Source organism: Cherax quadricarinatus, chromosome 28 (assembly GCF_038502225.1).
Source record: "Cherax quadricarinatus isolate ZL_2023a chromosome 28, ASM3850222v1, whole genome shotgun sequence".
Taxonomy (NCBI): Eukaryota; Metazoa; Arthropoda; class Malacostraca; order Decapoda; family Parastacidae; genus Cherax; species Cherax quadricarinatus.
The window spans coordinates 25304374-25328034 of NC_091319.1; the positions used below are offsets into that span (position 1 = coordinate 25304374).

At 43.2% G+C, this 23661-nt stretch overlaps 1 protein-coding gene across 1 annotated transcript; it reads left to right on the forward strand.

Annotated features, from left to right (window-relative positions):
• The first annotated feature begins 579 nt into the window (after positions 1 to 579).
• Positions 580 to 23535, forward strand: LOC128693166 (uncharacterized). The gene is made up of 12 exons (XM_070089544.1): positions 580 to 956; positions 2546 to 2791; positions 3748 to 3989; positions 4354 to 4608; positions 6047 to 6368; positions 6703 to 7049; positions 14843 to 15105; positions 15717 to 15983; positions 16552 to 16782; positions 16986 to 17161; positions 20101 to 20290; positions 22220 to 23535. Exons 1-12 carry the CDS (start codon positions 580 to 582, stop codon positions 22367 to 22369), a joined length of 3066 nt encoding a protein of 1021 aa, XP_069945645.1. The 3' UTR covers positions 22370 to 23535.
• Positions 23536 to 23661: the final 126 nt, after the last annotated feature.

The following is a 23661-nucleotide window of genomic DNA, read 5'->3' on the forward strand; positions in this document are numbered from 1 at the left end:
ATTGTTTGACTTAAGAAATCGTAATGACACGATTGCAAATAAACCATACCCCCGGCCGGGGGTATGGTTTATTTGCAATCGTGTCATTACGATTTCTTAAGTGTTCAATCCCGGCCGGGGGTATGGTGAATATTGTTTAATGTGCCTATATGTATAAAGCAACGACTACCGTTGGTAGTGTGTATGTGCTTATACCATATAGATATTTATAAATGTCTACATACTCGTTTGATATACAAAAATGAGCTACTGATTAATTCCAAAGCGTATATACAACGAGAGGTGTATATTTCTCAGTGTATATACACTTGGACTTAATGACGAGGGGTTCAATTATTGAATGGGCGAATTGCAGCCTTGTTGATCGTCATACTGAAACTAAACTGTATGTGCATTAAACCTAAAAAAAAGGCTTCATGATAACTTAGTTGAATCTACTTATCCTTCCTACAGCAGCACCCTCAGTCACCACCTTCAGTCAGCACCCTCAGTCAGCACCTTCAGTCAGTACTTTCAGCAGCACCTTTACTCAGCAGGACCAGGAAGCTCCCTTACTTTTCACTGATGTGGTCAGTGGTGATGATAGTGGAGGCGGCAGTGGTGATGACAGTGGTGGTGACAGTGACGGTAGAGGCTGTGCCAGAGGTGATGCCACTTTCACTAATGGGGGCCATGACCAGTGCCACTCACAACAAGATGATGGTTAATGCGGCACTACACGTGAAGGAATTACGAGAGATGGAAGAGGTCGAGTATAAGATTGACCAGGCGACGAAAGGAGCGAGCCAGACAGCAGAGAGTAGGGGCCAGGTGGGCCAGGTGGGCCAGGTGGGCCAGGTAGTGGCACAGGTAGTGGCACAGGTAGTGGCACAGGTAGTGGGGAAATACCTGGACGGGTGCCACCTGGTAGTGGTGACAGCGAACATACACTCACCAACCTTCACAAACATCGTCAGGTGGGTGGCGCAAATCCATGTGTCATTAAATATAATGTAATTTATAATTTAAGTGTATATACAAATAAGCAACGTTTGTAGAGCATTATGTGAGCCACGGAGAATACAAGCGGTACCAGCAAGATCTTTGCATCAACAGTCAGAACAGGATAGACCCCGGGGAGACACTCACGACCGGTGTCTCCAGTCTCCTACCCGAGACTGTCTCACACACAAAAAATAGATTTATGAGATAATGATAAAATAATAAAAGCCTTTCCCATGTCCATAGATTTATGAGGGAAATTGAGACAGACTTCCTCTGATACTGTCACCACTGACAACCTTGACAGTTCTCTTCTTCTGATACTGTCACCACTGACATCCCTGACAAACCTCTTCCTCTGATACTGTCACCACTGACAACCTTGACAGTTCTCTTCTTCTAATACTGTCACCACTGACATCCCTGACAAACCTCTTCCTCTGATACTGTCACCACTGACAACCTTGACAGTTCTCTTCTTCTGATACTGTCACCACTGACATCCCTGACAAACCTCTTCCTCTGATACTGTCACCACTGACAACCTTGACAGTTCTCTTCTTCTGATACTGTCACCACTGACATCAGTGACAAACCTCTTCCTCTGATACTGTCACCACTGACATCCCTGACAAACCTCTTCCTCTGATACTGTCACCACTGACATCCCTGACAGACTTCTTGCTAGCCATGGAATTTAACTAGATCTCAACCATGAAATAATTTTTATTTGGTTCAGTTTCTTCTGGTGTGTTGTTTACAAGTCTCGTCTCGTCGACTTGCTTGTGTTAATATTCCTTCGAGTGAACACCCTCGTAATCCCTGACCACTACAGGTGTTGCATAAACATGTGTATTAGTGTTGCAGACGTATATATTCTATATTTAAATTTTTACCAAGTGGAAGACTGAAACTTACTGAGAATTATATAACTTTTAGAGAAAAACTTGGTGTTTTTAAGCAATATTAGCTTTAGGATGTTTTTTTTTATAAAGTTATAAAACATTATCGCTGCTTCTTAGATATTAAGCCAAAAAAAAAATTCACTGTTTCTGGGATACTGACCAAAAATTTTCACTGTTTCTCAGATATTAACCAAAAACTTTCACTACTTCTCGGATATTGACGAGAAAAAAATTAATTGTTTCAGAGTTACTGACCAAAATTAAGAGTATTGAGAGTAACTATCTAACATATTCTGCTTTGAAAAATACCCCTACGAGAGTTACAAAGATTGTAAACACTGAGTAACAGCTATATATGAAGTGATCAAGATAATGCCCTCTTAAGCTTCCCTTCTTAGCGCAACAGATAACCTCGATAGCATTAACTCGGAAAAAAGTGGAGGGAATGAACAGTAAGGTATCTCTACCAGCGATGTTTATGATACAGTGATAATGGTGATTTAGGCTGCATAACTGAAGTTCCGATTACCTCCCCAACTATGACGCAGACAAACAAACTTTATTTCTTTCTGCTGAATACAAAATATAGTTTACATGCAATAAAATACTGTACAGCACAAAAGGCCACTAACATGCGGTGCATTTCGGGTATTTTGCAGGTGGTTGAGTTTCGGTGGGAAGACCGCCGTACTGGTGGATGTAGGTTCATCTCTGCTTACCACTAACCTCAACAACCATCACTCCGGCAGTCAGCACCCTGATAGCCAGCAGTGCGACAACCAGCACTTCGACGCGGGACGACCCCTCGTTAGCGACACACTGAAGGAGTACCTTGCTGAGGGAGACACGAAGCTTAACTGCAGATCTTTCCTGCTGGACTTCACCTCTTGTACTGAGGTGCTCCTGTGAGTCGTCACTATACTGAGGCATGCTAGGATCTCCCGGTTCACGGCGGTACAGTTCTAACATCAGATAACCTGTGGAAGTCATCACTCTGGCATGTTGGCAGTGTTTCCAATTATTTCCAGCGAAGGTTGTCGTAATATGTGAATAAATGGTTCAAAAACCCGACAAGTTGATACATGAGACACTTGTGCAACATTTAAATATCATTATTCCGGAATATAGGTACCCAAATGTTGCACATATGCTATTGTAATAGGTTGACCCTCGGTCATATGCTGGGGAACATATGCTAGCAGGCACATTTGGATAGAAGTGGACTCCTATCCAAGAGAGAGCACAGTATGTGTTGAATTTAACCAAGAGCTTTCTTGATTTCTCACAGTTATTACATGTCCTTGATAATGTGAGAAATCACGAAAGGGCTTGGATATTCATTATTTTTTTCACGGTGGTTTTTTTTTTTTTTGCACACACACACACACACACACACACACACACACACACACACACACACACACACACACACACACACACACACACACACACACACACACATACACACACACATACACACACACATACACACACACATACACACACACACACACACACACACACACACACACACACACACACACACACACACACACACACCCACAGATATATATATATATATATATATATATATATATATATATATACATATATATAGATATATATATATATATATATATATATATATATATATATATATATATATATATATATATATATATATACACACAACATGGTGACTGCCTCACAGAACCCATGGAATATACGTAGTTCATTAAAACTAACATATAACACGTTCATTGTAGGGATATACTGCATAAAATATTCACTTTACGTTACACAAAACACAAGAAAAGGTCCATTAATGAAACATACAAATAAACATAAAACAATAACTAAAATACTCTTTCTTCACCTCGCTCCTCCTCCTCCTCCTCGACCCCGTCAGGAAGTTCCTGAGGGAGGTGAAACTGTACCTGCAGCCTAAGACCCGTGTTGTGGGCGTGGGGTCGGTGGCACGGACATGGGCGCTGCTGAGTGATGGCAGCCTTCGCAACACCATACACGCCCTCTACCTGGCTATCACAGCGCCCTCCTCCACCATGACACTCTCTTCTGAGGCTGCTGACTGTGCCTGGTCAGGTAAGGGGTCGAGTCAGCGTGTTTATACATGCTTTAATAAAGATCACAGGAAACAAGCTGATTATAGACCAGACTGAGGTTAACAGATGAAGGATCGAGCCTTCACCACTCCTTGTAGTGATAAGCCACAGGATTACCAATTTCTGAAATGCAGTCTATCAATATGCCCATTTGGGACGACAGCTGTGGCGCAAGTGATGGTAAACGTGTTCTTGTTCATGCCGCCCCGCCTTGCTGGGAAACGACTTAAATACAATGTAACTGTCTTCACTGCTGTATTATCAGTCACAGACAAACATTAATTTTAATGTCTTCATTAATTTTCCCTGCCTTACCCATGATCGCCGTGACTGCCCGACCATAGGTGCCTGTGTTGGGATGGTGTGGGTGTATGTAAGGTGCCTCTACTGCTCTTCAGGTGACCCTGGGGTACGAGCCCTGGGGGCGTGGAGACCTGGTCAAGGTCTTCTTCCAGGGAGATCACCATTCCTAGGTGAGCACCTTTTCCCAAGGCCTTCTCGACAACAGCGTCTTGGCACCTTACCAAAAGCTTCAGCTGCCGGAAATCTTGTGACCAAGATCCGCGTTGGGAGACACTTGTCCTGTTTCCTGACAAACCTTACCTAACCTAACCTTACCCCAGCGCAGTCCCATGAATAATAACTAGACGTTTTTCTCTAGCTGCGCTATTAGAGAAAGATATCCCCTTATTGCATAACCCCAGTCCCTTACACTCAATGCATGCAAACGAAATAGTGCAGAATGTGGCATAAGTCTTCTAAATTTTAACACTGAAGATTTGAAGTGAATTAAATTTAGTATTCACAAGTTCTCACGTTGGCACTAATATCCCAACTCACTAATAAAAATGGCAAATTAGGACATACACCCAAAATTAATTCAGAACTTCCACTGAGATGCGCCAGCTCTGAAGTCAAGCTGAAGAGGAATTCTCTCGTTATCTCAAAGAGACCAATATCCTAAAATACACCAATACATTAGCTTTCAAACTGCTCAATTTGCATTATGAAGTTATTACCGTTGAGGGTATGGTAAAGCCAGTATCAAGAGGACACTTTGAATTAATTATATTTAAAAATTAATATTATAGAAGTCTGAGCTGTGCTCAGACCTCTACAACACAATTGTCATCAAATATTTGTTAAGTTATACCATGAATTAAGGAAAGATCCTGGACTTCACCTTACGAAACAGACAAAGCAAATGCGATAGTAATTATGGACAAAGTAGATTATGTACAAGAATGGTATACAATACCGACAAGATAAACACTTAGACACATGTATCTAAATCTTCATCAAGGTGGGTTATAGGGAAAAAATTAACATATTATTAGAAGACGGGGGAACTTACGTGGCCCTTAAGGTTTCCCTTCAGGAACGCCTAATTAATGTGGTATAAGTAGTTTACAAACCCCACAAGTTGAAGAATGAGACACTTGTGCAATATTTGGGAATCTTCATTGAGGAAACGTTTCGCCAACCAGTGGCTTCTTCAGTCCAATACAGAGAAGAACATTGGAAGATGAGGAGTCTGAGGTAATCAGTCCTGGAGTGGATGTGTTCAGTCCATCAATCTTGATAGAAGTTCAACATATTCTGGGAGATGGAGCTTATACACTGGTGACAGATGAGGTGGAGCAGTGGTAAGGGGAGTCACTAGTGGACAACCACTAGCGGAAGAAGGTCATGACTGTAGGTTAGACAAGTTTTAAAGAATTCCTTGTATCAGGATCCCATAATGTTGCTGCGTCTGACTGATGGACTGAACACGTCGACTCCAGACTGAGGGGCTGATTACCTCGAACTCCTCCTAATCTTCCACCTTTCTCTGCATTGGACTGAAGAAGCCACTCGCCGGCGAAATATGTCCACAATAAAGATTCCCAAAATGCTGCACAAGTGTCTCAGTCTTCAATATACCTAATAACGTCCTCACCATGTCTTTCCGATCATGATTTTATTAACATATCAAGAATAACTTTACACATAACTTGTTTACTTACTTGGGTGGCTTAGCTAATGTTGTCGTCTAAGCAAATTACAAATCCGGTTCCTTAAATCATATTTCAAGTGAAAAGAGTTTCAGAAGTGTAAATTCCGTGAGAGGACAAATCGAATACATTTCGACGACTGAAAAAAATATTTCCGACGAACTCGGGACTATTCCAGAGAGGTTCGAGGACATGATGGGACACCGCGTGAACGTGGTCTGCAAGAGCTTCTTTCCCTTCATGGAGTTCCAGAGGGACACTGACGCCCCTGGCAGCACCGTCACCCCCAAGGACTCCCTCGATGTCCGCATGTTGAACGTCGTTCTCCGGATCCTTAACTTCACGTACGTCTACAGAAGAGAAACGTAAATGTGTACGAGGGGTTGGAAGACGAGTAATGAAGGGAAGCCTTTATTGATACATAGTTTCTCCCACGGGGGTTAATGTTAATGTAAAAATTATAAATTTTGCACCAGAAGAACCTTAGAAAACTTACCTAACCTTAATATAACAATCGCAATTTAATTTAGCCTAATCCAACTAAATATATTTTAGATAAATTTACAATAATTTAATAATGAACAAACACAATGAAAATATATTTCCGTTAGCTTCAGAATATATATATTACTATTTATTTTGAACAATTATTTCAAATAAAAATAATGTGATTTGAATTTGGAATTTCACGGTGTGTAGGTATGAGATGAGGATGGAAACGAGAGATGAGTGGGGTACTGAAGACAACGGTACCTGGACGGGTCTGGTGGGCACGCTGGCGGAGGAGAGAGCAGACTTCTCCATGAACCTTTTTTGGTCCTATTCCAGGAAGCTGGTCATCGACTTCACCAGGATCTATACCAATGAACCTTTTATCATGGTCACCCATAAGCCCAGCCCGCAGCCCCAGAACCTAGCTCTTGTCCGGCCGTTCACAGGTATCCAGCACCTAGCCCTAGCCAGGTCCTTAACAGGTACTCAGCACCTAGCTCTAGCCAGGTCCTTAGCTGGTCCTAAGCACCTAGCTCTAGTCATGCCATTCACAGGTACCTAGCACCTAGCTCTAGCCAGGTCCTTAACAGGCATTCAGCACCTAGCTCTAATCAGACCATTCACTGGTACCCAGCGCCTGCACTTGCTCTAGTTAAACCTTTCACAAATACCAAAAAATATAAAAAAAACAGCAAAAAAATACACATCATTCCACTATTTACTTGAAAGAAATATATTCACTTAGTCTTGTTGGTGGCATTATGGAAGGAAGCTGTCCCGGTCCACTTAGTAGTAACTAGGTACCGGGGTATCAGCCGACTGCTGTGGGTCGCATCTTGGGAAGAGCATCGAAGGACCCTAATGGATCCAATCGAGACTGACTTGGGTTTTCCTGGGTTACCAACACTCCAGGACAATATTCATCATGAAATCTTCATATGTGATTGATCTCTGCAACAAATAAATAATAATAAATCGAGTGTACGTGACAAGGACACAAGACACGGACATGCGTGTCTGTGTCTTGTGAGAACACAAGTGTACAGTGAGCGCTAGGCTCGTAAGGGTCATTTAACTATATAACATTTAAGGGTGAATAACGAGTGTAACTCATCATGCTCACGTGGGGAGAAACATGATAATGAATGATACGAGGAAGGAGAAGTGGACTATTTTGAGCAATCATCAGCTGACTACCGCTGCTGCTGCTGCTGCTACTGCTGCTGCTGCTGCTGCTGCTGCTGCTGCTGCTGCTGCTGCTGCTGCTGATACTGTGTGAGATAGAGGAGAGGTGACGATGTCTCCTACAGCTGTCACACAGGTTCAAGTATGTACAGTGGCAAGATCACATGACCTGGTCGAGCTGTGTGTGTGTGTGTGTGTGTGTGTGTGTGTGTGTGTGTGTGTGTGTGTGTGTGTGTGTGTGTGTGTGTGTGTGTGTGTGTGTGTGTGTGTGTATGTGTGTGTGTATGTGTGTGTGTACTCACCTAACTGTGGTTGCAAGGGTCGAGACTCAGCTCCTGGCCCCGCCTCTTCACTGATTGCTACTAGGTCCTCTCTCTCTCTGCTTCCTGAGCTTTGTCATACCTCGCCTTAAAGCTATGTATGGTTCCTGCCTCCACTACATCACTTGCTAGGCTTTTCTACTTCCTGACGACTCTGACTGAAGAAGTACTTCCTAACATCCCTGTGACTAGTCTGAGTCTTCAGCTTCCAATTGTGACCCCTTGTTTCTGTATTCCCTCTCTGGAACATCCTGTCTCTGTCCACCTTGTCTATTTCACGCAGTATTTTGTATGTTGTTATCATGTCTCCCCTGACCTTCCTGTCCTTCAGTGTCGTCAGGCCGATTTCCCTCAACCTTTCTTCGTAGGACATTCCCCTTAGCTCCGGAACTAGCCTTGTTGCAAACCTTTGTACTTTCTCTAATTTCTTGACGTGCTTGACCAGATGTGGGTTCCAAACTGGTGCTGCATACTCCAGTATGGGCCTGACATTCACAGTGTACAGTGTCTTGAACGATTCCTTACTAAGGTATCGGAACGCTATTCTCAGGTTTGCCAGGCGCCCATATGCTGCAGCAATTATTTGGTTGATGTGTACTTCCGGAGACGTGCTCAGTGTTATGGTCACTCCAAGATCTTTCTCCTTGAGTGAGGTTTGCAGTCTTTGTCCACCTAGCCTATACTCTCTCCGCGGTCTTCTTTGCCCTTCCCCAATCTTCATGACTTTGCATTTGGCGGGGTTGAATTCGAGAAGCCAGTTGCTGGACCACGTGTCCAGCCTGTCCAGGTCTCTTTGTAGTTCTGCCTGATCCTCATCCGATTTAATCCTTTTCATTAACTTCACATCATTTGCAAACAGGGACACTTCTGAGTCTATCCCTTCCATCATGTCATTCACATATATCAAAAATAGCACTGGTCCTAGGACCGACCCCTGTGGGACCCCGCTCGTCACAGGCGCCCACTGTGATACCTCATCACGTACCATGACTCGTTGCTGCCTCCCTGTCAAGTATTTTCTGATCCATTGCAGTGCACTTCCTGTTATACGCGCCTGATCCTCCAGCTTCTACACTAATCTCTTGTGAGGAACTGTGTCGAATGCTTTCCTGCAGTCCAGGAAAATGCAATCAACCCACCCCTCTCTCTCGTGTCTTACTTCTGTTACCTTGTCATAAAAGTCCAGAAAGTTTGTGACACAGTATTTGCCTTCCATGAATCCGTGCTGGTTGTCGTTTATAATCTTGTTCCGTTCCAGGTGCTCCACCGCTCTCCTCTTGATAATCTTCTCCATGACTTTGCATACTATACACGTCAGAGACACTGGTCTGTAGCTTAGTGCCTCGTTTCTGTCTCCAATCTTAAAAATGAAGACTACATTTGCCGTCTTCCGTACCTCAGGTAGTTGCAAAGTTTCAAGGGATGTATTGAAGATTGTGGTTAGTGGCACACACAGCGTCTCTGCTCCTTCTCTAAGGACCCACGGGGAGATGTCCAGACCCCTCTCCTTTGAGGTATCAAGGTCACTTAGCAGCTTTTTCACCTCCTCCTCCGTTGTTTGAATATCATCCAGCACCTGTTGGTATATTTCCTGTTGGTGTTCCCCTCTGTGCTGTCTTCTCAGAGCCCTTCCTGTCTCTACTGTAAATAATTCCTTAAATCTCATGTTGAGTGTGTGTGTGTGTGTGTGTGTGTGTGTGTGTGTGTGTGTGTGTGTGTGTGTGTGTGTGTGTGTGTGTGTGTGTGTGTGTATGTGTGTGTGTGTGTGTGTGTGTGTGTGTGTGTGTGTGTGTGTGTGTGTATGTGTGTGTGTGTGTATGTGTATGTGTGTGTACTCACCTAATTGTACTCGCCTAATTGTGGTTGCAGGGGTCGAGACTCAGCTCCTGGCCCCGCCTCTTCACTGATCGCTACTGGATCCTCTCTCTCTCTGCTTCCTGAGCTTTGTCATACCTCTTCTTAAAACTATGTATGGTTCCTGCCTCCACTACTTCACTTGCTAGGCTATTCCACTTGCTGACAACTCTATGACTGAAGAAATACTTCCTAACGTCCCTGTGACTCGTCTGAGTCTTCAGCTTCCAGTTGTGACCCCTTGTCCCTGTGTCCCCTCTCTGGAACATCCTATCTCTGTCCACCTTGTCTATTCCCCGCAGTATCTTGTATGTCGTTATCATGTCTCCCCTGACCCTTCTGTCCTCCAGTGTCGTCAGTCCGATTTCCCTTAACCTTTCCTCGTACGACATTCCCTTGAGCTCTGTGTGTGTGTGTGTGTGTGTGTGTGTGTGTGTGTGTGTGTGTGTATGTGTATGTGTGTGTGTGTGTGTGTGTGTGTGTGTGTGTGTATGTGTGTGTGTGTATTCACCTAGTTGAGGTTGCAGGGGTCGAGTCCAAGCTCCTGGCCCCGCCTCTTCACTGGTCGCTACTAGGTCACTCTCCCTGAACCATGAGCTTTATCGTACCTCTGCTTAAAGCTATGTATGGATCCTGACTCCACTACATCGCTTCCCAAACTATTCCACTTCCTGACTACTCTGTGGCTGAAGAAATACTTCCTAACATCCCTTTTATTCATCTGTGTCTTCAACTTCCAACTGTGTCCCCTTGTTACTGTGTCCAGTCTCTGGAACATCCTGTCTTTGTCCACCTTGTCAATTCCTCTCAGTATTTTGTAAGTCGTTATCATGTCCCCCCTATCTCTCCTGTCCTCCAGTGTCGTCAGGTTGATTTCCCTTAACCTCTCCTCATAGGACATACCTCTTAGCTCTGGGACTAGTCTTGTTGCAAACCTTTGCACTTTCTCTAGTTTCTTTACATGCTTGGCTAGGTGTGGGTTCCAAACTGGTGCCGCATACTCCAATATGGGCCTAACGTACACGGTGTACAGGGTCCTGAACGATTCCTTATTAAGATGTCGGAATGCTGTTCTGAGGTTTGCCAGGCGCCCATATGCTGCAGCAGTTATTTGGTTGATGTGCGCTTCAGGAGATGTGTCTGGTGTTATACTCACCCCAAGATCTTTTTCCTTGAGTGATGTTTGTAGTCTCTGACCCCCTAGACTGTACTCCATCTGCGGTCTTCTTTGCCCTTCCCCAATCCTCATGACTTTGCACTTGGTGGGATTGAACTCCAGGAGCCAGTTGCTGGACCAGGTCTGCAGCCTGTCCAGATCCCTTTGTATTTCTGCCTGGTCTTCGATCGAATGAACTCTTCTTATCAACTTCACGTCATCTGCAAACAGTGACACCTCAGAGTTTATTCCTTCCGTCATGTCGTTCATAAATACCAGAAACAGCACTGGTCCTAGGACTGACCCCTGTGGGACCCCGCTGGTCACAGGTGCCCACTCTGACACCTCTCCTCGTACCATTACTCGCTGCTGTCTTCCTGACAAGTATTCCCTGATCCATTGCAGTGCCTTCCCTGTTATTCCTGCTTGGTCCTCCAGTTTTTGCACTAATCTCTTGTGTGGTACTGTGTCAAACGCCTTCTTGCAGTCTAAGAAAATGCAATCCACCCACCCTTCTCTCTCTTGTCTTACTGCTGTCACCATGTCATAGAACTCCAGTAGGTTTGTGACACAGGATTTCCCGTCTCTGAAACCATGTTGTCTGCTGGTGATGAGATCGTTCCTTTCTAGATGTTCCACCATTCTTCTCCTGACAATTTTTTCCATGATTTTGCATGCTATACATGTCAGTGACACTGGTCTGTAGTTTAGTGCTTCATGTCTGTCTCCTTTTTTAAATATTGGTATCACATTTGCTGTCTTCCATGCCTCAGGCAATCTCCCTGTTTCGATAGATGTATTGAATATTGTTGTTAGGGGTACACATAGCGCCTCTGCTCCCTCTCTCAGGACCCATGGAGAGATGTTATCTGGCCCCATTGCCTTTGAGGTATCTAGCTCACTCAGAAGCCTCTTCACTTCTTCCTCGGTTGTGTGTACTGTGTCCAGCACATGGTGGTGTACCCCACCTCTCCGTCTTTCTGGAGCCCCTTCTGTCTCCTCTGTGAACACTTCTTTGAATCTCTTGTTGAGTTCCTCATATACTTCACTGTCATTTCTTGTTGTCTCTCCTCCTTCCTTCCTTAGCCTGATTACCTGGTCCTTGACGGTTGTTTTCTTCCTGATGTGGCTGTATAACAGCTTCGGGTCAGATTTGGCTTTTGCTGCTATGTCGTTTTCATATTGACGTTGGGCCTCCCTTCTTATCTGTGCATATTCGTTTCTGGCTCTACGACTGCTCTCCTTATTCTCCTGGGTCCTTTGCCTTCTATATTTCTTCCATTCCCGAGCACACTTGGTTTTGGCCTCCTTGCATCTTTGAGTGAACCATGGGCTCATCCTGGCTTTTTCATTATTCCTGTTACCCTTGGGTACAAACCTCTCCTCAGCCTCCTTGCACATTGTGACTACATATTCCATCATCTCATTAACTGGTTTCCCTGCCAGTTCTCTGTCCCACTGAACCTCATTCAGGAAGTTCCTCATTCCTGTGTAGTCCCCTTTCCTGTAGTTTGGTTTCATTCGTCCTGGCCTTCCTGCTTCTCCCTCCACTTGTAGCTCTACTGTGTATTCGAAGAGGAATGACGAGGAATGAGGAAGGATGAGGAGGGATGAAAAGGAATGAGGAGAGATGAGGAAGTATGAGGAGGAATGAGGAAGGATGAGAAGGAATGAGAAGGGATGATGAAGAATGAGGAGGGATAAGGAGGAATGAGGAGGAATGAGGAAGGATGAGGAAGAATGAGAAGGGATGAGAAGGAATGAAGAGGGATGAGGAGGAATGAGGAGGGATGAGGAGGAATGAGAAGGAATGAGGAGGAATGAGGAGGGATGAGGAGTGAGGATGAATGAGGAGGGATGAGGAGGAATGAGGAATTATGAGGAGGAATGAGGAGGGATGAAAAGGAATTAGGATGGATGACTAAGATTGAGGAGGAACGAGGAGGGATGAGGAGGGATGAGGAGGGATGAGGAAGGATGAGGAGGAATGAGGAGGAATGAGGAGGAAGGAGAAGGGATGAGGAGGGATGAGGAGGGATGGGGAAGGATGAGGATGAATGAGGATGGATGAGGAGGAATGAGGAGGAATGAGGAGGGATGAGAAAGGATGAGGATGAATGAGGATGAATGAGGAGGAATGAGGAGGGATTAGGAGGAATGAGGAGAAATGAGAAAGAATGAGGAGGGATGAGGAGTGATGAGGAATAAGGAGGAATGAGGAGGGATGAGGAAGGATGAGGAGGAATGATAATGGATAAGGAGGAATGAGGAGGGATGCGGAAGAATGAGGAGGAATGAGGAAGAATGAGGAGGGATGAGGAGGGATGAGGAGTGAGGAGGAATTAGGAGGGATGAGGAGGAATGAGGAGGGATGAGGAGGAATGAGGAGAAATGAGGAAGAATGAGGTGGGTTGAGGAGGAATGAGTTGGGTTGAGGAAGAATGAGGAGGAATGAGCAGGAATGAAGAAGGATGAGGAGTGAGGAGGAATGAGGAGGGATGAGGATGAATAAGGATGAGGAATGAGGAGGGATGAGGAGGAATGAAGAGGAATGAGGAGTGATGAAGAGGAATGAGGAGGAATGAGGAGAGATGAGGAGGAATGAGGAGGAATGAGGAGGAATGAGGAGGGATGAGGAGGAATGAGGAGGGATGAGATGAGATAAAGAGGGGAAACAGGTCAGAGATGGAGTGTGAGTTATCTTGCAACACAAGTTTGCCAAGTTATCTTGAAACACAAGTTTGCCAAATTATCTTGCAACACAAGCTTGCCAAGTTATCTTGTAAGACAAGTTTGCCAAGTTATCTTACAAGACAAGTTTGCTAAGTTATCTTGCAACACAAGTTTGCCAAGTTATCTTGCAACACAAGTTTGCCAAATTATCTTGCAACACAAGCTTGCCAAGTTATTTTGCAACACAAGCTTACCAAGTTATCTTGCAACACATGCTTGTCAAGTTATCTTGCACCACAAGCTTGCTAAGTTGTCTTGCAGCACAAGCTTGCCAAGTTATCTTGCAACACAAACTTGCCAAGTTATCATGCAACGCAAGCTTGCCAAGTTATCATGCAACACAAGCTTGCCAAGTTATCTTGCAACACAAGCTTGCCAAGTTGTCATGCATCACAAGCTTGCCAAGTTATCTTGCAACACAAGCTTGCCAAGTTATCTTGCAACACAAGCTTTCCAAGTCATCATGCAACACAAACTTGCCAAGTTATCTTGCAACACAAGCTTGCCAAGTTATCTTGCAACACAAGCTTGCCAAGTTATCATGCAACACAAGCTTGCCAAGTTATCATGTAACACACGCTTGCCAAGCTATCTTACAACACAAGCTTGCCAAGTTATCATGAAACACACGCTTGTCAAGCTATCTTGCAACACAAGCTTGCCAAGTTATCATGCAACACAAGCTTGCCATGTTATCATGCAACACACGCTTGCCAAGCTATCTTGCAACACAAGCTTGCCAAGTTATCATGCAACACAAGCTTGCCAAGTTATCATGCAACACAAGCTTGCCAAGTTATCATGCAACACAAGCTTGCCAAGTTATCATGCAACACAAGCTTGCCAAGTTATCATGCAACACAAGCTTGCCAAGTTATCATGCAACACAAGCTTGCCAAGTTATCATGCAACACAAGCTTGCCAAGTTATCATGCAACACACGCTTGCCAAGCTATCTTGCAACACAAGCTTGCCAACTTATCATGCAACACAAGCTTGCCAAGTTATCATGCAACACAAGCTTGCCAAGTTATCATGCAACACAAGCTTGCCAAGTTATATTGCAATACAAGCTTGCCAAGTTGTCTTGCAACACAAGCTTGCCAAGTTATCATGCAACACAAGCTTGCCAAGTTATCATGCAACACAAGCTTGCCAAGTTATATTGCAATACAAGCTTGCCAAGTTGTCTTGCAACACAAGCTTGCCAAGTTATCATGTAATACAAGCTTGCCAAGTTATATTGCAACACAAGCTTGCCAAGTTATATTGCAATACAAGCTTGCCAAGTTATCATGCAATACAAGCTTGCCAAGTTCTATTGCAACACAAGCTTGCCAAGTTATCTTGCAACACAAGCTTGTCAGTTAATTCCTGGTCTATTATTCCCATCTTGGGGAAGCGCTAAGCCCATGTGGGAAATTAGAGGAAGGGGAGAAGTAATTTCAATTCCTCGGATCAAGAGCCTTCTACCAAACTCGCAAACATTACCTTTCCTTGCATTTGATATTGATGAAGGGCTCTAGATCCAAGGTATTTGACATATCCTTCTCCTACTCTCATCAAACTTAATTTCATCCCCCCCCAATTCCCACAGGTTCTGCATGACCCCGTACGGGATTAGTGCTTCCTAATGTATATAATACAGCATGACTGCTGAATTTACATAGGCAGACAAAGGTGGTTGAAGCATTGACAAAATATTTTAGTTGCGACAAACGTAAGAAATGAGAATTGTTAAATTCCTTTTCATAACCTACATGTATAGAATTAATTTATAAAATGTCTTTTATTATTATTAAAGTGTATTTGGCAGCAGCATTAATATACAGATCTATCCCTATGACGATAGATTGTGAGCGCCTAGACGCAAGAGTCTTGGGAGATCTTCCGTCTTCTGCGTTACTGTCCCTGACACACATAATGCACGATACTACTTAATCTAGATAGAAATAAACAGTTGTTTTCAGCAGATAGCCTCGGAAGGGACTTTCAAGTCTTCTGCTGTCTGCCTTTCCCGTGTACTCCTGACCTGCTGTCCCTTCTCTGGTGTAGCGCTGCTGTGGGTGGCGGTGATAGTATCGACGGTGGTGTCTGGTGTAGTGTTGTGGTTGGTACAGCTGGTGTGGGCGGGGGTGTTCAAGAAGCGTGGCTTGAACCTCACTACGTCTCTCCTCTACACCTGGTCCATCATGCTGGAGGAACCATTCATCCGCTCACCTGCCAACTTCACTGGACAGGTCAGTATCATGTACATATGTTGTCGTACATATAACCACTGCTATTATACACCTAAACAAAGTGTATTATTATATACGTAATGTAAGTTGCTGTGCACCTAAGTTGTCGCTGATATGAATAAATATATCATTCACTTGGCAACAAATTCACCAATATCGTACAATATTGTGTTTGTACTGCCGGTACAGTGGAAACTTTGGTGTGTTTCCTTAAGACACCTTCTGTCCCTGTTCACCTAGCAGCAAGTAGGTGGGTCACATCCCGGGACAAAATTAACTTAAGTTGCCCGAAATACTCTGCATAACCAGGGGCTTTCTATATAGTATGTTACTGATGTCAACTATAGTCTGTATAAATTGCATCATGTACCTGTAGAAATAAAGATTTATTGTTATTATTATTTAGCATTTTTCCCACTGCTTTATCCAATCTTCAGCAATTTGAAAAGATTTGCTAACCATTTTCCCCTTCCTGAAAGGTATTAAGACATTTGTTACACCCATAACCAATTACGATAATACTCATAACAAAAACTTAACACTGAGAAGGAAGACTTGCCCACTGCAGATGGTGGTGGGATGGTGGTGGGTGTTCTGCCTGGTCATCACTACCATGTATCGTTCCTCCCTCATCGCCTACCTCTCCGTGCCCATCACCTCCCCTCCTATAGACACCATAGAGCAGCTCCTGGCTCAGCCTGGCTCCACCTGGGGGATTGAGCCGGGTCTCGGGCTGGGATGGGACTGGTTCAAGTTTAGCACCAACCCTTCAGTCAAGAGCATGTTTCCCAAGCTTAAGGTAAAGAAATCTTAAGAAATCTGTGTTGTAGGATTGTACGATATATGCTATAAGTTGCTACTGAACGTATTTTGTTCAGCAATCCGCTACCATCCCTCTGCTTTCAAGAGCCACCATTTCTGCACCAGCCCTCTACCACAACTAACCACTACTACCTGTCAACTACCACCACTAAACTTAACCATCATTAACCACGTCTCCAGGTGCTGGACATGGAGACACAGATGGCGCAGGTGCTGAAGGGTCACCACGCCTTCTTCACTTGGAAATACTACGTTAAAACCATCATTGCTGCCCGCTTCACCGACAGATTCGGCAACACCCCAATACATGTGAGCCAAGACGAGTTCATCCCTGGCTCCAATGGCTGGGGTGTCAGGTATGAGGCATTATCTTGGGTTCCTGTGGCTGGTGTGTCAGGTATGCTGTATAATCTTGGGCTCCAGTGGATGGAGCTACTGCAATCTCTATGATTTTATATACATAAAGCTATGCATACGGTGGCAGTGATTTTATTTATTGGGCAGGGAGGAATAACATCTTGTATGAGTTAGGAGAAGCAGATGAAGTTGTGCGTGAAGCAGTGGATAGATTAAAAGGGGGATAAAGCATCTGGAAAAAACAGTATCAAGAGACGGGCAGAACACCATCAACAGCTTGGAACTGCCCTGTATAATTCACAGATGATAAAGAAAAAGAGAACCAGTTGCCATCTTAGACGTTTCACTCCACACTGGCAAGGATAGATTTATTCAAAGTATATAGGAAACCTGCTTACAAGGACGACTTGCTTTATTATTACTTCCATCACGATAATAGATCTAAAAGAGCCTTTGTGATACGATTTTTTCTAAGGGCATATAAGAACTGCAGCCCACAGTTCCTCTAAGAGGAATGTTAATACATTACTCGGGCTTTCAAACTACTGGGCTGCACGGATTCTTATAACGAACACAGGTAGCAATCCAAGGCCTGTTGTACCTGGCCGTAACTAATGCCTCCAGACAATGATCAATCCAGACAATCAAAGGCGATGGAAAACACAGGAAAAGTAGTTATTTCTTTACCTGTACACTCCCTTCACCAAAATATGTACAGCATTTACAGAATTAAATCGGCTGTATGACAATAATAATCCAGAAAGAAAAGAACTACGTATAACAAGAGGATTTACATCTCAGAATAGAGAAGTGAGTATAAGTGTACCAGACCAGCTTGAGTGAGCGTCTCATCCACTGCCGAGCGATCAAGCACAACGTCACCTCGGCTGGCAGGACCATCTCTCACACTGTTGATTATATTCATGTCACCCCAAGCAATTATTTTACATGACTCAACATTCCTAACACATTCACTTAACATCTCCCAGGATCCCACCTTTCTCATTTTCACTCATATCCCCTTATAAAATATTAATACAAGTAACGCCGTCCACAATAAACACACACACAAAAAAAAATAAATCTGGAAGTAATGAAGTCGACCCTCATGGTAGCCTCCATCTGTTTGCAAAAGAGGTTTCGGCAGCCACTTCTGCAACCTGGCTGGCTAGTTTGTCTCACTGTTACTGTCTCCAATACTGCTGTATTTTGCAGTGATATCTTGATGTAATATACATTCGCAACCCTAGCACCATATGTCTTGAACTTTATAACAAAGCATTTTTTAATTACTATTAATTAATATTCTTCACACACACACACACACACACACACAAATATATATATATATATATATATATATATATATATATATATATATATATATATATATATATATATATATATATATATATATATATATATATATATATATATATATATATATATATATATATATATATATATATATATATATATATATATATATATATTATTTTTTTATGTCTTCACTTCTCTCATCTTCACTATATTGAGAACGATACTCACAAACACAACAAAAAAAAATCTAAGGAAAGAAAATAAGATGTACAAACTGGGAGAGTCAACCTCTGGACAAAATGGATTGTTGGTGTTGATGTTACAACCTGACCACTGCAACTCTGTCTTAATGTTTTTATTACTGCTGTTTTATGTATTATCATCATCTTGCTCTACTCTTCCCTTATTTTATTGTATTGTTCTTGTGTGGTACTTGTGTACTGCTGTACTATTCTGCTGTATGTTACTGTACTTTTCTTGTGTGTTACAGTTTTGATCTTATGTGTTACTGTACTGTTCTTTTGTGTTACTGTACTGTACTGTTTCATGTTATTCTATAGTTATTATGAGGTACTTTTCTAGTCAGTTCTTCATTATTTATATTTTGTCTTTTCTATCACTGGATCAGTCACAATCTTGACATATTCATTGCTTGGTATAATCAGCAGGCAATAAGCAAACATTAATATTTATGTGTTACTATACAGTCCTTGCATGTTACAGTAGTAATTTTCTTCTGAGTTACTGTATTTATTTTAAGTTAATGTACTGTTCTTGCGTGTTGCCATACTGTTGTTCTACATTACTTTACTGTTCTTGTTTGTTGACGTACTTGCTGTATTATTGAGCTAAAGTAAAAGTTCCACATTATTATTTACGTCAAGCACTTCAAACTTTCCCACTGTACCTTCCACAACAGTGTTTCCCACACATCGAACTGGACAATTAATACAAAAGTGGAGCCCCGGAGCTGCTCCATTCTGAGTTACCAGTTGGCTGGTCGAGACGGAATGCCAGTGGGTATATGATAAACACTGAATAAATTGTAACATATTCAGTGCACTCCACAACAGGAACAGCATTGACTCTACAGAGGAAACACCCTGTTAGAAATGTAGCTTCAAATGTATCCTTGAAAATGAGAAGCAGTCAATTTAAAATAACTACAAACTCTTTGACCTCTGTCAGAGATTTAGTAAGGAGCAAGCAATCTGACAACACAGCCACCAGTGCACGTCTGTGTCATACCTTCTGGAGGGTGTGATAAGATGTGGGCGAAACAGCAAGAACCCTGGAAGTAAGAATTTGAGAAAAATATGTGTGCAACTGCGACATGAAAATGTATGTGTCCAAGACAGGAACCAGCAAAGACACCTCATGAAGGTCGGAGAGGCTAAACAAATTATACCTGAAGATGACCTACACAGTCGTAAATGTTTAGAGGCAGCCATGATTCATAAAACCAGCACCATCCCACAAAAATCCGGTTTCTAAAGCGGTTGTTATTCAATAAGTGGAAGCTACAGTTCACTTTCAGAAAACGATGGTTACTACTGTAAAATATTCACTGATATTCCTGAGAAAGTTCTTACTCTGCTTTGTGGGTTTAACCTTGCAGGAAGGGACTGCCGTTCCTTGAGCCCATGGACAGGATCCACGACCGTCTGGTGGAGGCAGGACTAGTTAACTACTGGCTGAAGGAGCTCTTTGACTCCTCCACGAAGAAAGCTAGAGATGAGAAGAGAGAGGAAGAGAGGAGGATGGGTACTGCAGGTGACGGAGCAGCCTCACTCCCGTCAGAAGTCCAGGTGCGTTCTCTCTAGCCTGCTGGAAGCCTAGATGTGTTGAGGCAAACTGTGAGTTGTGTGGGTAACTTATCTTGGTGGTGGTGGTACAACTCATCCTGGTGGAGGCAGGATAGATAGTGGTGGTACAACTCATCCTGGTGGAGGCAGGATAGATAGTGGTGGTACAGCTCATCCTGGCGGTAGAAGGATAGATAGTGGTGGTACAGCTCATCCTGGTGGAGGCAGGATAGATAATGGTGGTACAACTCATCCTGGTGGAGGCAGGATAGATAATGGTGGTACAACTCATCCTGGTGGAGGCAGAATAGATAGTGGTGGTACAACTCATCTTGGTGGAGGCAGGATAGATAGTGGTGGTACAGCTCATTCTGGTGGTAGAAGGATAGATAGTGGTGGTACAGCTCATCCTGGTGGAAGCAGAATAGATAGTGGTGGTACAACTCGTCCTGGTGGAGACAGGATTGATAGTAGTGGTACAACTCGTCCTGGTGGAGGCAGGATAGATAGTGGTGGTACAACTCGTCCTGGTGGAGGCAGGATAGATAGTGGTGGTACAACTCGTCCTGGTGGAGGCAGGATAGATAGTGGTGGTACAACTCGTCCTGGTGGAGGCAGGATAGATAGTGGTGGTACAACTCGTCCTGGTGGAGGCAGGATAGATAGTGGTGGTACAACTCGTCCTGGTGGAGGCAGGATAGATAGTGGTGGTACAACTCGTCCTGGTGGAGGCAGGATAGATAGTGGTGGTACAACTCGTCCTGGTGGAGGCAGGATAGATAGTGGTGGTACAACTCGTCCTGGTGGAGGCAGGATAGATAGTGGTGGTACAACTCGTCCTGGTGGAGGCAGGATAGATAGTGGTGGTACAACTCGTCCTGGTGGAGGCAGGATAGATAGTGGTGGTACAACTCGTCCTGGTGGAGGCAGGATAGATAGTGGTGGTACAACTCGTCCTGGTGGAGGCAGGATAAATAGCTGATGGTTTTATCACTTAAAAATGACTTATATATATGAATCTTACTTTTTACGAACGTAACAACAACAACAGCAACAACAACAACAACAACAGCAACAACAACAGCAACAACAACAACAACAACAACAACAACAACAACAACAACAACAACAACAACAACAACAACAACAACAACAACAACAACAACAACAACAACAACAACAACAACAACAACAATAATAATAATAATAATAATAATAATAATAATAATAATAGTAAATGTAGAAATCATGGAATATGTGTGAGAGATAAACTGAGAAGTGGACATGTATTAATATAAACACTTTATTTTAAATCAGTTTCATGACAAGTTGCAAATACGTTGGAAAGTGGCCACTGTTGTGAGCGATGGCAGTGTAGTGACGACCAGGTGTACTGGAGCAGTGTACTGCAGTGAAAGTTGCTGTGTAGAGCGTGAGTGGTACACGGAATTTGCCAGTGTGCTGGAGTGTGCTTGTGTGCTCTGGTTTTGTGTGTGTACTCACCTATTTGTACTCACCTATTTGTGGTTGCAGGGGTCGAGTCCTAGCTCCTGGCCCCGCCTCTTCACCGGTTGCTACTAGGCCCTCTCTCTCCCCGCTCCATGAGCTTTATCAAACCTCGTCTTAAAACTGTGTATGGTTCCTGCCTCCACTACGTCATTTTCTAGGCTATTCCACTGCCTTACAACTCTATGACTGAAGAAATACTTCCTACTATCTCTCTGACTCATTTGTGTCTTCAACTTCCAATTGTCGCCTCTTGTTTCTGTGTCCCCTCCCTGGAACATCCTGTCCTTGTCCACCTTGTGTGTGTGTGTGTGTGTGTGTGTGTGTGTGTGTGTGTGTGTGTGTGTGTGTGTGTGTGTGTGTGTGTGTGTGTTTTATGTGGGTTTTCTCCCTTCTAATCTAACACACTCACCTTTTTATTTACAGAGAGCAAGTCAGAGCGGAGACGGGGCGGTGGTGTTAAACTTGAACCACCTGCAAGGTGCCTTCTACATCCTCCTGTTGGGCTACAGCTCCGCATTTCTGGTCCTCCTGACGGAGAAAGCCCTCTCTGGCGACCCTACCAGCACAACCTAATATCGTCTGCCAAGCTCATTTACTACATCTATACACATCTATAGAAACAAAACGATGTATATTCTAACCTGCACCATCATCATACTTATCTTTCAACATGACGGCACTTCCCTATCTATATAAATCTGTAACTTTGCATTAACACATAACTGTGTACATTAAAACCGCCATAATTATCAGAATTTCGTTAACATGGTGACCTTGACGAAGATAATTATTGGCGTATGAAATGCCATTGTGGGTTTGAGGAATGTGTTACTCTGTGGTAAACAAAATCATTCTTGTATCACCTTGGGAAGCATTTCACCAGTTTAACCTCACCAGCTGTATCTCACCAGTTGTGCCTCACCAGCTGTTTTACCAGCTGTGCCTCACTAGTCAACGCAGGGGTTTACACTATACCCTGTGGAGGCTGTGACAGGATTTATGTAGGTGAAACGGCATGAAACCTCGAAACACGCCTCAATGAACACATTAATGATTGTAGGAACGATAACATGAACAACGCCTGCATACAACACCGAAATTCCACCAATCACCACATGAAATTCCGAGACGCCCAATTAGTGATCAAAATAACTAATTTCCGCAGACGCAAGTGCCTTGAATCAGCATTAATCGCTGTTTCTAATACAGTTAAACAAAACAAAGGCAGCTTCACCATCTCTTAAGTCTTAGCAAGAATCCTCCTGAAAACAGTAAACCCTGCCATCACGTAGTCTCTCCTGTTAATACTACACAAGCATATTACAGAGGAGTAACACTGAAACAGACCTTCTCTAATCCAGCCTCCTACAGAAATATTTGTCTAACCTATTTTTATGTTACCCAAGTAATGGCTTTTATAACCTTTTACTCATGTGCATTACTCATGTGTATTACTACTACTACTACAACTAGTATAACTACTACTGTTACTACTACTACTATTACTACTACTACCAGTAGTATTACACCTCACTATATACACCCTGTGTGTCCATGTACTGTTTGTAACGGCTTGACAAAGCTCCTGGAGAGCGAAACGTTGCCACAATAAAATGTCACATTAGTTGCACTTCTGTCCTTTTACTTAACATAATGTCAGTAATTCTACCAGTATTAATACAATCTTACGGTTTACTACCTTCAACCAATGACTTATTAATTTGACTAGAAAAGCAATAAATTCCAGGGGACTTTTAACCAGAATTAAAAGAAAGGGAAAAAGGTAAGTCAATTACATATTTAAGAAATTAATAGTTAAACTATTTGAGTCACGTTTTGAATGCAGTTCCCATATTAAACTTGGG

Bases quoted from the DNA above. Each gene is read 5' to 3' on its own strand.
- LOC128693166 (XM_070089544.1), top strand. From the start codon at position 580: ATGATAGTGGAGGCGGCAGTGGTGATGACAGTGGTGGTGACAGTGACG. The intron at 2,792-3,747 runs GTGAGTCGTCAC...ACAATAACTAAA, and splicing joins TCTTGTACTGAGGTGCTCCT to ATACTCTTTCTTCACCTCGC. The intron at 4,609-6,046 runs TTACCTAACCTA...TTGTCGTCTAAG, and splicing joins GTCCTGTTTCCTGACAAACC to CAAATTACAAATCCGGTTCC.